Source organism: Ailuropoda melanoleuca, chromosome 16 (genome assembly GCF_002007445.2).
Source record: "Ailuropoda melanoleuca isolate Jingjing chromosome 16, ASM200744v2, whole genome shotgun sequence".
NCBI classification, from domain to species: domain Eukaryota; kingdom Metazoa; phylum Chordata; class Mammalia; order Carnivora; family Ursidae; genus Ailuropoda; species Ailuropoda melanoleuca.
The window spans coordinates 32,149,886-32,163,473 of NC_048233.1; the positions used below are offsets into that span (position 1 = coordinate 32,149,886).

Below are 13,588 nucleotides of genomic sequence, written 5' to 3' on the forward strand. Positions count from 1 at the left end.
CATCTCATTTAACAGTCAGAAACCTCCCAGGTATTAGTCAAAGTGATATATCAAAACGCCTTATTCATTATGACATGGTAAAGTAAATCAGATGTAGACATACAGGATATTCAATTCTCACCCAGACCAAATGCCACAACAAATACAGTGCAGACATAATTTCAGGAGGTGAGTTATTGAATGTTGCATACCTTCTGATTTTTAGTGTGTACTGATTGAAGATGTGGCTTAATGATTTCAGAACACATTTGACTGTTCTCTGTGAGTGTTGGAAATACTCTGACCTTCACTTAATAAACTTACTATAATAGTTTTTGGACTTTCGTATGCTTACAAATTACCTGGGAAGCTTGATTAAAATGTAGATACTTGGGCTATTTCCCCAGAGACTCTAACTTTCTTGGGAGTTTCTCAGAAATCTATTTTCTTAACAAGTACATCCAAACACTGTTAAGGCAGGTGGCCCCTAGCCTCTATTTTGGAAAGCATTAATTTAGCATTCTGGAGAATATGTTGATCATCAAATATACAAAATATCCTTTCTTGTAATCTAGAGCAAGGTTAAATTCTAAGTATCTTTTAAAAAATAAACAATGAAGAGTTTAGGGCTTAAATCTGTCTGGAGTACTAGGATTCACACCCTGGCTCTATGTATCTTTTGGACAATCTACATGATCCTGATGACTCATTTCATCTCTAAAAATCTCAGAGACACATATGCACCCCAGTGTTCATAGCAGCAATGTCCACAATAACAAACTGTGGAAGGAGCTGAGGTGCCCTTCAACAGACAAATGGGTAAAGAAGATTTACTTACACGCACACATACATTCACACATGTATCCATATCTATACATGTATTAGTATTCATAATCCTGTGAAGAAGGAACTTGGATTTCCGTTTTACAGCCTGGGTGACTGACCCCTCAGGAAGATTAAATGACTTGTATAGCAGAGGCAGAATTTCAGAATGAGTCTGAGGATAAAATGTCCCCTGCTCTTAAAATGTAGAGTAGGAGATATTGGTGTCTTTTCACCTACACTAATCTGTGTTCAATTCCAATAAGCTTCCTCTAATTGTTTTCTGGAAATAGTACTTTATAGAAAATGTTTCTCAGAAATATTATGAGTACCCTAAGTAAATATCCTTTTTTAAATAATTGTATTTATTTGAGAGAGAAAGAGGAAGAGAAAGAGAGCACAAGCAGGGGGAGTGGGAGGGGCAGAGGAAGAGGAAGAAACAGACTCTCCACTGAACTGGGAGCCTGATGTGGGCTGGATCCTGGGACTGTAGGAACATGACCCGAGCCGAAGGCAGACCCTCAGCCCACTGAGCCACACAGGCACCCTAGTAAATATTCTTTTTAACATGGCCTTTCATGAACTGTGTTGACGATAGATCAGGATAGACTCCTGATGTCCCCCAAATGTGTTTTTTTCTTTCTAAAATAGAGAGGTGAACATTTGATTATATATATTAATATTTTATCAGTATTCCTAAAATCTTGTTCTCTGTCAATGTAAATGATTGTATAACCATCAGTTGAATGAAATATTAGTTGCATTGGCCTTAATTATATACATCCTTTAATTATATAACAGTTCTAAATACTTTGCAAATGATTATTATTGTTTAAATGCTTGCTAACATATTGTTGAAGCTTTTTTGAATAACATGTATGTTAGCTTATATCAGAACTAACCATAAGAGCTAGATGATATCTCTCCAACAGAAAAATGAGTATCTAGATATGGATCAAATTTCTCAAAGGAGAACAGTAGCGTTGTCTAAATTAGAAAGGGAGAGGTGGGGAAAAAGACAAGTGTGGGAAGAAAGGAGGAAAAGGAAGGATAGAATGTACCACACTATGTTGTTTTATTGTAACATGTTGTTTTAATGCGTGAGTAAGACATTTAGTAAAGGATGCTGGAGAAAAGAAGTGCAATTCCCTTCAAAATTAAGGTAGTACCAGTACATGTCAGGGTTACAGCAGTCACTGGACACTTAGAGATCTGTGATGGTTCAGGGGATGCTGCATCTGCAATACTGGGTGGGAGGCCTCTACCCAGTAGAGAAGCCACAGGGCTCTTAAGGCCCTCTGAAGGCCAGCAAGTTCAGGGAGCTGGCCAGCACAAGGTGTCCCCAGGGACAGGAATGCATCCTTGGTTCCTGCTTTTAATCATTATGTATTTTCAGCTATTGAGAAGAAAAAGTCTGCTCCTAGAAGTGGCACATCTTTGTCAGAGTCGTTTGTTTTCTTCCCCTGCCACTTCATTTGCTGCAGCATTTTCAGGTCTGTGGGGGCTGGGGAGTGAGCTGTGAATGACTGAATATGTCTTCCAGAGTGAAGGAAGAAGAGCAGTTTCTTCTGCGTTAGCAGGACTGGGCTCAGCCTCTCTGACTGTCTCCTCTACAGCACTGCTGAGGGGATGTGATCAGGGAGTCACAAATGATAGGATAACTGGGGACACAATAGAACAAATCTCTAGCAGAAAACAAATGTGTGGACAAGATGTGAAAGATGCTTTTATATTTGAACAGCAAGAAACCCATTAAATGAAATAAATTACATGCTGTCAGGCTGATGAGTCACTGTCCTATTGAAATAGGCAATATTTTGGAGTGAAGGAAAAGATAGCATGGTATGACACAGACTCAAAATAATGAAAACTTTTCTTCCAACTCTTGTGTGAATATTCAGATTAGAAGATAGACTTCCAACAACACTCAATGAAGTGCATATTAAAAAATGCTTTAAAATATTGCTAGTTAGAATATTCTATTCTAGACTATGTTTATATGCAACAATAATCCCTAACAAAGAACAAAGCTCCAGTAGGCAGCTTTCCTTGTTACTTATTTTCACCATCCTACCCTTATTTTAAATAATTAAAGTTAAATTTCAGTTTGTTTAGGGAAAGTGCTTTGGAAGAGTTATGGAATGGTCCATTCATTCCTTCGTTTATTCAATAAATGTATATTAAGAGACTTCTATGTGCCAGGCACTATAAAGACAACAATGAACAAGAGACGTGTCCCCTGACCTGATGGGCTTATGGCCTAGTAGAATAATAAATTAATATTTATTAAATACTTTCATAGTAAATATTTCACATGCACAATGTTATGCAACTCTTACAATAGTCCTATGAAATAGTTATTCTTTCCGTATTTTACACATGAGGAAAGTTAGGGTCAGGGATCAAATAACTTTCCATAAGTTGCAAGCTAAAGAATAGATGAGAAAAGTTGAACTCATAGTAACAGAGAGAAGAATGGAGGTTATCATATGCTGGGGTATGGGAAGAAGGGGAGATAAAAAATGGAGGACTGCTGATTGCTAGGGGCTTAGAGGAGGAGATCTTGGGCTTGGGGGAGGAGATCTAATGAGTTATTGTGTAATAGGTACAGAGTTTCAGTTCTGAAAGATGTATAGACTTACGGTGATGAGATGGTGGTGATAGCTGTTCAACAATATGAATTTACACAATACCAGTGAACTATACACTTTAAAATGGTGGGATAGTATAAGTCTTACCATTAATGGGGAAACATTTCATGACAAGTACCCAGGGTGTTTTTACATGTGCTATTTGTGAAAACTTTGACAAAAATGAAGATTCCATTACAAAAAATCATGAAGTTCATTATTTATTACATTAGTAATTTGTCACTAATTATAATAATATTTTAAAGAAAAACAACCACAAAATCTTCTATGTCTGGTGTATCAACCATTAGACTTGAGTTATGGCCCTGGTTCTAGTAGCCAAATTTACTAGCATAATTAATTTTTGGAAAATGTAATAAGGATAAGGTCTTTTTGTTAGAAAAAATACACTCATATATAGATAAATCTTTACTCTAGCAGTTCTGAATAACTGAGAAAACCTCTACTGTAGTGTTTTTTTTTTTAGATTTTTATTTATTTATTTGACAGAAAGAGAGACACAGCATGAGAGGGAACACAAGCAGGGGGAGTGGGAGGGGAAGAAGCAGGCTCCCAACGGAGCAGGGAGCCTCATGCGGGGCTCAATCCCAGGACCCTGGGATCATGACCTGAGCTGAAGGCAGATGCTTAATGACTGAGCCACCCAGGTGCCCACAACTGTAGTTTTAAAAGCTGGTTAATGTCATTGGCCCTAGCAAGTTTTGATTAACATTTTCTGACAGAAGTAGTGAGGAAAGCTCTTGTTTTGTGACTTGCCTAGATAATACAACATCCAAATCTGGCAAGAGCAAAGATGAGTTCTAATTACACTGGATACATTCTCTTATTCATCCCTTTCTAAAGACAGAAATTTAAGGCACCTATCAAAATTTAATAAGTTTATATTAATATGTCCACCCAAATTTTTATGAAGACTTTCTGACTTTTTGAAACATCTGAGATGGAATTCATTTTTACTTTGAGAATCTAGTTATATGGCAAATAAAAAATATTTTTATCATAAAAAATGGATGAGCCAAAATTCAGACAAGAGCTGGCTGAATTCCCTTGTTCTCTTTTGACTATGCCTTCCACACCTTCCCACATATTGTGTTTGTTATTGAAGGAGGAATGTCAAATGACATTCCAGACCTAGAAAATTCTTATGTATTTTATTTCCAGTTTTCTGAAATCACTTGCTCTTTGTGGGTACAGCAAATCTTTCTTTCGACCGGCTCTCCTTTCTGAAACTACCCGTAAAGTTAGTAAGAAAGACCAAATTCTCACTGAAATACTACATCAAAATTATAAATCTCAAGAAAACTTTCACAGAAATTGTTTTTCATTCTTTACCTCTATTTACCTGATTCTTTTTCTCTTGGGTCAGTGCTGGTTCCTCTAGATTCAATATCAAAACTGCTATGCCATCCCTTGTTCTTAAAGTTGAATATCTGTGAGAATTATTTAGAATTCTCAAATTATAAAAGTTTATTAATAGGTGAGCCAGAATTATTTAAATCCAATAATTATTGCCACATTAATCTGAAATGTTTTATAATCTGTAAAATTTTTGCAGTTTATTACCTAAGTCCATATTTACAAAAATAAGTGATTGACACACACTTTGGGCATAGTTTATGTTTGCTTTTTCTACTTCTCTTTCTCTTCTTTCTTTCTTTCTTTCTTTCTTTCTTTCTTTCTTTCTTTCTTTCTTTCTTCTTTCTTTCAACCCTGAAATCAAAGGTCCCATGTTCCACTGACTGAGCTAGCCAGGTAACCCATGTTCCTTTTCATGAAAAGAACTCATCCTAATTAGTGTATATAACTCAGTGAGAGGAAGTAGGATCTAACAGATCAAGAAAATGCTCAAATGTACATTTTTTAGACAAACTTTAGAAGACATAAACAATGTGTACAGGTTTCAGTTATTTTCACTTAGCTCTGTCTTTAGATATGGATGATACTATACATCATAGAAATGAAAAGTTAAAAATCTTTCCATAGATCATTTAATTGATTTCCCTGCCTCCTAACGGAATTTTTCTTCCTTCTTCCCCTTTATTTACCTATTTCTTTTTCTCTCTGCTTAGTAAAAGAAATAGAATTAAATTAAGATCCAGAAAATACAAGTTATACAAACTTATAGTTCTCACCTTCCCAACTATGTCCAAGAGAAAGAAACTGGTCATAAATTGATCCTAGCAATTACAACTTCACTGTTATTTTTTCCTTAAGCAAGAATATTTTAAATATTTCCTGATGTTAATTTGACCCATTTCCACTACATTTTTTCTATGTTTCTCTAAAAGTTGAGAATTCAGCTCAACTTTTTTTTAGAAATAATTGGTTCTTGATTGATTTTTCACTTCAGAATAATTGACATACTGAAAGGGAAAAATGTGTTTAACCTGGCCTATGTAGTACCACTGAATATTTTTACTGGTCTCTGCAAATGCTAGGAGTCTGACAAATAGGGTAAATATGGTCTTAAATTTGTCACAATTGAAAAAAATAAGTAGGATCCCATGTTGTTGTTTTTTCACGTCATTATGATGTAAGCAATTAGTACCATTTTATTTTTGCTATTTCAGGAAATGTTTAAATATACTTATATATTGAACATCATGACATTAGGTATTTTCTTTTCAGAATTGTTTTCATACTCTATCTTAATTTAGGTTTTACATTCAACTCTATGTCATGAGATTTTTCACTGTTATTATATGTTATTTGAAAACATGAGTTAATTACTTTCAAAGTTGGAATTCCTATTGTGTCCCAATTGAAGGGGTCCCGTTTTAGTGCCCTGGGACATGTTGCTCTCAAGGAGTTACAGAAAGAAGTGGTTGGGTTCTGAAGTCACCAAATGACTCAAACCTAAGTCATATGTCCTGGCTACCATAATGTCCTGGCTTCCACAGTCAGATCCATTCCCATCACGATGTATTTTACAATGCTTTTAGTTAAAATAATTAAAAGTTTTCAAGTTTAATAGCATATAGGTCTCAACAACTATTCCATCACACTGATTTTTGTACACATCGTGTTCCCATTGATCTGCAAACTTCTTATGGGCAAGCCAACTATGTCTTTCTTTCTGATTCCTCTATCTCTATGCTTGCTCACAGAGATAGATGTACCACAGATAATGAAGCTTAAGTTGTGGGGTACCTCTCTTACATGAGGCTATGCCCAGGCCCTGCTGTGTGAAGCCTCACCACTATAATCACATGATCCTAAGTTTTTGCAAAATTTATAAAAACAAGGTTTTTAAATTAGACTACTGCATAGTTTGGTGACTTAGTTTACATAGTAATTTTTGTCTTCTTGTCCTTTTTAAATACAGCTCTCCAACTTTTAAAGATAAGGCCCCACAAAACCTAGATTCTCCCTTGCTGACACATAAGGATCTTATTTACTTTTTGTTGAATGAATAAATGAAAAAAGGGAAGGAGAGGAAGATGGATGAATATATTATTAATCAAAATATTTTAGTTTTTAAAAAATTAGCATTTCTGGCAAAAAATTTTCCACAAGCCACTAACAGGTAATCCTAATATACCACTTTTGTATAATGCCTATAAGTTTACAAAGCTCTTATACAAACATCTGTTTAATTAAATCTTCCTACCAGCCCTTCAGTTAAATTTGATCTTCAATTAAATTGATTGATATGTAAATGTTTACAACTATGCCATTTATAGAAAAAGTACTGTTATGGTCAATTGTCAGAGTTAAAAACTAGAACACACCAATTGAGTGACTTGCTCATGTTCCTGCAGTGTCAATCCTATAGGCAGCTGAAAACCCTCTGATACCAAGTCTACTTGTTTCATAAAAATGGTGCTTACAAATACATTGAAATAAACTAAAACTTATTCTATAAACAAGAAACATAAAATAAAATTGACCTGATAATGTTGTTGACCCCAAATGATGAGCATTTACCTTTCCTTTTTTTCCCCCATCCTATCCTATCCTTTTCCTTTCCTTTTTTTTTTTTCTTTCTTTTCTGTTTTTGATGCAGGTGTTTATTATCCAGCTATCATAAAGCTAAAGCTTTTTTGGAAAATTAAAAACTAACCTTTACACTTATAAGATGAAAATGTGGTTGCTGGTCAGTCACCTTGTGATAATATCTTTTACAACCTGTCTATCAGGTAAGAAATACCCTTTGCATATTCTCTATAAATTATGTCAATATAATCAATATGTGTGTATTCACTTTATTAAATCTGGCACATGAAGTTAAAATTAATATTTTTGACATCAGTGTCAGATGTGTAAATTAATGTATATTAAAGTTGACCCTATTTTTCTTTTTATTTTCAAGTAAAATTTCATAAGATTTAATCAGTCTTATGTAGTGGTAAGCTGGTAAATGTTTAAAATGTGGACCTCTGGGAGAGAAAAATATCCCTGCTGTGTAGCATTTGTCAGTTGCTGGGGAGTAAATATTCCTGCTATGGCCAATCTTGACAAATTGAAGTAATTTAATGTGCTGTTGGAAAAGATATACAACAAGTAATTTAATGTGCTGTTGGAAAAGATATACAACTATATAGTATTTTCACCATATAGATACAGTAAACTCAAGTAACCTCAATAGCTTAAATAAAAATAGAATGTAGTAAAATAAGTAGAAATTAATGGGTTTTAAACATTTGTTACCTTTATTTTTAATTAATTTATTTGTAAGTTAATATAATTTAATTTTTATTACTGGCTAGTCAGTCTTGTGAAAAACAATTTTAAAATAATCTACAATGTGTTCAAGGACATTAAGAATAACAAAGCAGTTTTAAAAGTGCTCAAGTTTTAGGACAAATACTGTAACTCTATCTTTCAAAGACAAGTAAGAATTCAGAAATATTTCCTACATGGAGAGATGCATTATAGCTTTATCTGAAAGCAGCATGTTTTCTAATAATTTTTCTAATACCTTCATCTCAATTACCTTAGCACAGTAAATACTTGTTGAGTTGTTAATTAAGTTCAAGACATAGACGATCTTATCCAGCATTTATCAATCCACATTGATTGTTTTAATGATGAATCTGCTAGGCATCCTATTGCATTTCTTGTTTATTATTAAGGAAATAAGAATGTTATTTTATTTTGGAGTAATTTTTATTATTATGACTTCAGAATTCATAAAATATGATAATTTCATCAGTGCTTGAGAATTTTAATGGCATTCCTATAACCCCAGGAATCATGCACACACACACACACACACACACACACACACACACAATTACATGCATATTTATATACATACTATACAAATATAATAAAGAAAATTTATGGGGGCACCTGGGTGGCACAGCGGTTAAGCGTCTGCCTTCGGCTCAGGGCATGATCCCGGCGTTATGGGATCGAGCCCCACATCAGGCTCCTCTGCTATGAGCCTGCTTCTTCCTCTTCCACTCCCCCTGCTCGTGTTCCCTCTCTCGCTAGCTGTCTCTCTCTCTGTCAAATAAATAAATAAAATCTTTAAAAAAAAAAAAGTAAAAAAATTTATGGTAGGTTTATTGTGGCTAAGTCTTATCTTTATGAATGAAATAAAACAATAACTTAATTAGTACTGAAAATTCATCCTAATTCTATTAACCACAAATTGTAATGCATCTATAAAATGCAAACACATGAAATAAATAGTTGCAAACGTGATGATACATCAACTGTAATAGTAAAGGGCCACTAATGTCATTTCATTAACTAGTATCTCAGTTATTTGATTAATATTTAAAACCACAACGTGAAAGCTGCTTTGGGATTAACATTTTTTATCTTTTATTTTTAGAGTTTACATGGTACAGAAGATATGGTCATGGAGGTAAGTTAATGAAAGGGTAAATTTTTTGAAATAGCTTTTACCAACTCTACTATAAGCTATTCACTCTCTAAACTTAAAGGCAAATGGTTAATGTTAAATCACTTGGAGATTTTGTAAGATGGTTTATCTGCAGTCATAAGACAATTTGTTTGATTGCCAGAACGAATTGAATGGATACACCACAAATACACTATTAGAGGGTTGTAGTGGATAGAAAATATTCCATATGGCCTGTATTTCTTTCCTGCATGCTTTGTAACAATTCTATGCTATTAAATTTTGAAGCAATATTTTAAATATTGTAAACACCTAACTTACTTTTGAAAGTCTTACTTTGCTGAAAAGATAGAACTAAAGTTAGTGACCTCAGAACCTTAAGATTCAGTTTAATTAGAACTCCAAAGATGTTGCAGAATTTACTGTTTTTGATTTATTAAATGTAACTGTTAATTCTGCTAGTTTAAATTCTACTTCAACCACTGAACATTTTTTGCCAGAAACAGAGGTAGCATGGGATACTGGAGAAAATAGAGTCTAGCTCAACCTGAAATTCACTAGCGATGTGATCTTGTACAAATTATTCACCTTCCGTGAGCCTCGACTTCCCATAAAAATCACAGGATCCTTGTGCGAACTAAAAAAAAAAAAAAAGAATATGATGATAGCTTCTAGAACAGTGATCTACGTAACAGGTACTCAGTGAACATACTAAGGCTAGTAACTTATAAAAGCCCCTGCAGGGTGATAGGAGAATGCAAAATTGGAAAGAATCACTGAGCAACCAGTGCTACAACTTGCATGCCAAATCAAGGATATTCATGTTAGCGTGGGTCAGAAGAACTTTCATTTGTAGGTTGCCATGAGGATTATAGGAAAGGAAAGTCTAAGCATGAATTCCACCAAAGCCACTTCTGTTTCCACCTTGGGAGTTACGGATCACTGCATGTACACTATAAAAAGATAAGTTCCTTGACTTCAAGAATCTTAACCATATACTGGGAAATGAGATAAGTAGGTGCTAAATTTATAAGAAAAATATAATGAGCATTTTAAAAGATTTACTTTGAGGAATTAAGGAATAGTTAATGATGAGAGTAGTAGATAAGGGAGCCTTGAAGTATTTTGAAAGTTAGAAATGGAGGTAATTCCAAATAAAAGAAGTAGAACAAATAAAAGTACAGAGGTAGGGAAATATGGGCTCTATTAAGTCAGTATTTCTCCAAGCATTTCAGAAAATACTTGTTCCAGGATGTTAGTAGGAATTACATTAAAAAGGACTTTATTGTCAAATAAATTTAGGAAAGGCTAGTTCATAAAAGTTCAGTAGTTTATTATTAACTTTAAGTGATAAGTATTGATACTACTTATTTAATAATATAATAGATGTATTACTTCCTTGGACTGCTGTAATAAAGTACCTCAAACTGGGTGGCTTATAACAGTAGAAATGTATTGTCTCATAGTTCTGGAGGCTAGAAGTCAATAGCAAGGTTGTATCAAGGCTTGGTCCCTCCACAACCTGTAGAAGAAGGCTTCTTCCTTGCCTCTTCCAGCTTTGAGTAGCCATGGACATTTCTTGGCTCATGGTAGCATGACTCCATTGTCTGCCTCCATCTTCATATGTATGTCTTCCTTCTGTGTCTCTTCACATCTTCCCTCTGTGCATGTCTGCCTCTGTGTCTGAATTTACCTCTTTTTAAGTTTGCCAGTCATATTGTATTTGGGACAACCTAATGACCTCATTTTAACTTGATTACTTCTATAAACATCCTATTTCCAAATGTGGTCCCATTCTGATGTACCAAGGTTTAGGACTTCAACATATCTTTTTGAGGGGGCATAATTCAACCAATATTACACTAAGAGAAAAGTATTGTGAATCTCTGAGGAGATAAGAGTTGTAAAATACCCAAAAATTCCCAAACTTTTTTGACCACCCAGCTAATTGTTACTAAGAAAAAAACAAAAACAAAAATAAAGCAACAACAAAAAAAACCCTCATGTATGCTGACATCAAGTTAAATTCATAACTGCTAACTTCAAGTGAACAGCTGGTATTTCCCAGCAAACATACTCCACTTCCCTAGTGAATTCATCTTCTCATTTTCCTAGATTATATCATATTTGCTCCCTCCCTTCAAAACTCCAACAGCTTCTTGCCATCCTTACTTTGCTTCCTATTACACAGAGGTATTAGAGACAAACTGAAGATAATTTCCACAAGTTCACGCTACCACGTTTACTCTTGTCCTATATCTAAGCTCATACACTCTGTCTTCCTGCTTGTTTCATATATGAGGTCACCATACTAAACCCTACACTTGTACACTCATTCTATCCCATCTGGTTTATTTAAGTTCATTGCTCCAATAATTGTCCCCTGTGTCTCCTCATCATCAGTTTCTCCCTCTACTGGATTATTGCTGTCAACATACAAACATTCTGTGGTAATTTCTCCCATTTAAAAAATCATTTCTCTGCAAACCCCACACCCTATATCTAATATCCTACTTATCTATTCTTCTTTTCAGGATTATTACTAAAAAAATAGACTATGCTTTCTGTCTTCAATTCTCTGACCCATATTTTCCTTTGAACCTACTGCAATCAGACTTTCACACTAGCATTCAACCAAGATGCCTTGACCATGTCACCAGTGGTGAGCACATGGTGAACCCAATGGTCAACTCTCAGGCTTTCTACTTGACCTATTGGAAACAGTGCTGCAGTTTCAGATATTACATGTAGACGTAACATCAACAGGTGAAAGAGGTGTATTTTTTCTCATACCTATTTCTTTTTAAAAGCAAGAGACCTCTCGATAGATCTCTAAACACTTCAGTGTCCTGAGTTGGGTTCTAAATTTACCACTAATCTTATCATAGGAAGGAGTAATGTAATGGTATTAATGATAGTCAATCTGTACTTCTGAGTCATGTGAGGGAGGATTTGATCCTTGAGCATATCCGACCTTTATCATCAGGGTGGAAGGGAGGGACTGGCACTGGTGAGTCAAGCAACAGTGTCTGCCACATCACTTAGGTGAGTTGAAATTGAGGTTTGGTTTTTTTTCCACTTAGGAATGGGAGAGTTCTATCCAATATATTGTCTTGGATATGTAATAGTTTTTAACTATTACTGCATAATAATCTTAATAGCCTAGGTGACTAGCTTTTAGATAAAATATACGCATTAAAACAATACATAAATATTTTAGTTTGAAAAATAAAGTACACCAAGGCTTACTAAAAAACCATCAAACCTAAATCCACTCTTCTTCATGTCTCTTAAAAATTTCTTCCCTTTTTATTTTTTAGATTGTATGAAACCAATATGTATCCTATTGAGATAAAAGAATGAATACAACTAAGTTCTATATAGTGAACATGTAATGTTCAGATAGTTAATTAATAACTAAATATATGAATGTAAATATTTATTTTAGATGCTTTCTCAGTTATGGTCTTTTTTACTTTAATAATAAGATACAATTGTCTCAGGACCAACTTTCACCTAGGCTAACCTAAAATGAGAATAAATATCTCTTTAATTCCTTTGTAATTTAGTGACAAAAACAATAAAGGGAAGAGATAAAATAGCAGTATAATACCTATTCTGTAGGAATTAGAGTATGAAATAATTTTAATTTGTACAATGGGATTATCATATGACTATAATATTCAAAGCTAATATCAAGGAAAATTAAAATTATGAAGAGAGCAGATACGAATTTCCTGTGTCTTCATAGTACTTATACCCAAGTTTTCATGATATTTTTAAATTAGAGTCCTATCAATTACTTAGCATTATTTTCATTCATATTGCATTATTCCATCTCTAATTATGACTGAAATTTTATAGCATTCACTGGCTTATCATTATTTTGTGATACAGTCACTGTTATCAATTAAAATAGACTAGAGATAGCCTGAGGAGGCAAAGTGATAAGCGTAGGCCCCCCAACTGGAGCATGCTACATAGTGGGGTATACATAAAGTAGGTGTGGCAAGATGTCCAGACAGTTAAGGAAAACACAGTATGTAGAGGCTTTAGCAGTGGACATTAGGGCAAGGAAGTTGCTGCTATCAAGAGACTTGATAGGCTCTTAGGCAGGTAAAGCCATGCAAAGGGAAATTTAGTCAACCTTTCTGCTAACCTGACCCCAGTCTTTGTTCTAACAATTTGATTGCTACAAGTTCCTCAAACCAATTCCTTTACATTTAAGTTACAGTAAATTACTGAAATATTATATATTACCCATGACCCTAAAGGATTGGGGCACCCAAGTATTCAAAGCCCAAGCTCTAAACATCCTTGT

At 34.3% G+C, this 13,588-nt stretch overlaps 1 protein-coding gene across 4 annotated transcripts in view; it reads left to right on the forward strand.

The window, feature by feature from the left end:
* CNTN1 (contactin 1) overlaps positions 1 to 13,588 on the forward strand; it is a 341,918-nt gene that overhangs the window by 173,497 nt on the left and 154,833 nt on the right. For all 4 annotated transcript variants that reach the window (XM_019805133.2, XM_034645472.1, XM_034645473.1 and 1 more), the window contains 2 exons: positions 7,459 to 7,591; positions 9,238 to 9,270. In XM_019805133.2, coding sequence (XP_019660692.1) covers positions 7,531 to 7,591; positions 9,238 to 9,270 — 94 coding nt within the window. In that variant the 5' untranslated portion in view covers positions 7,459 to 7,530. The remainder of the gene's footprint in view (positions 1 to 7,458; positions 7,592 to 9,237; positions 9,271 to 13,588) is intronic.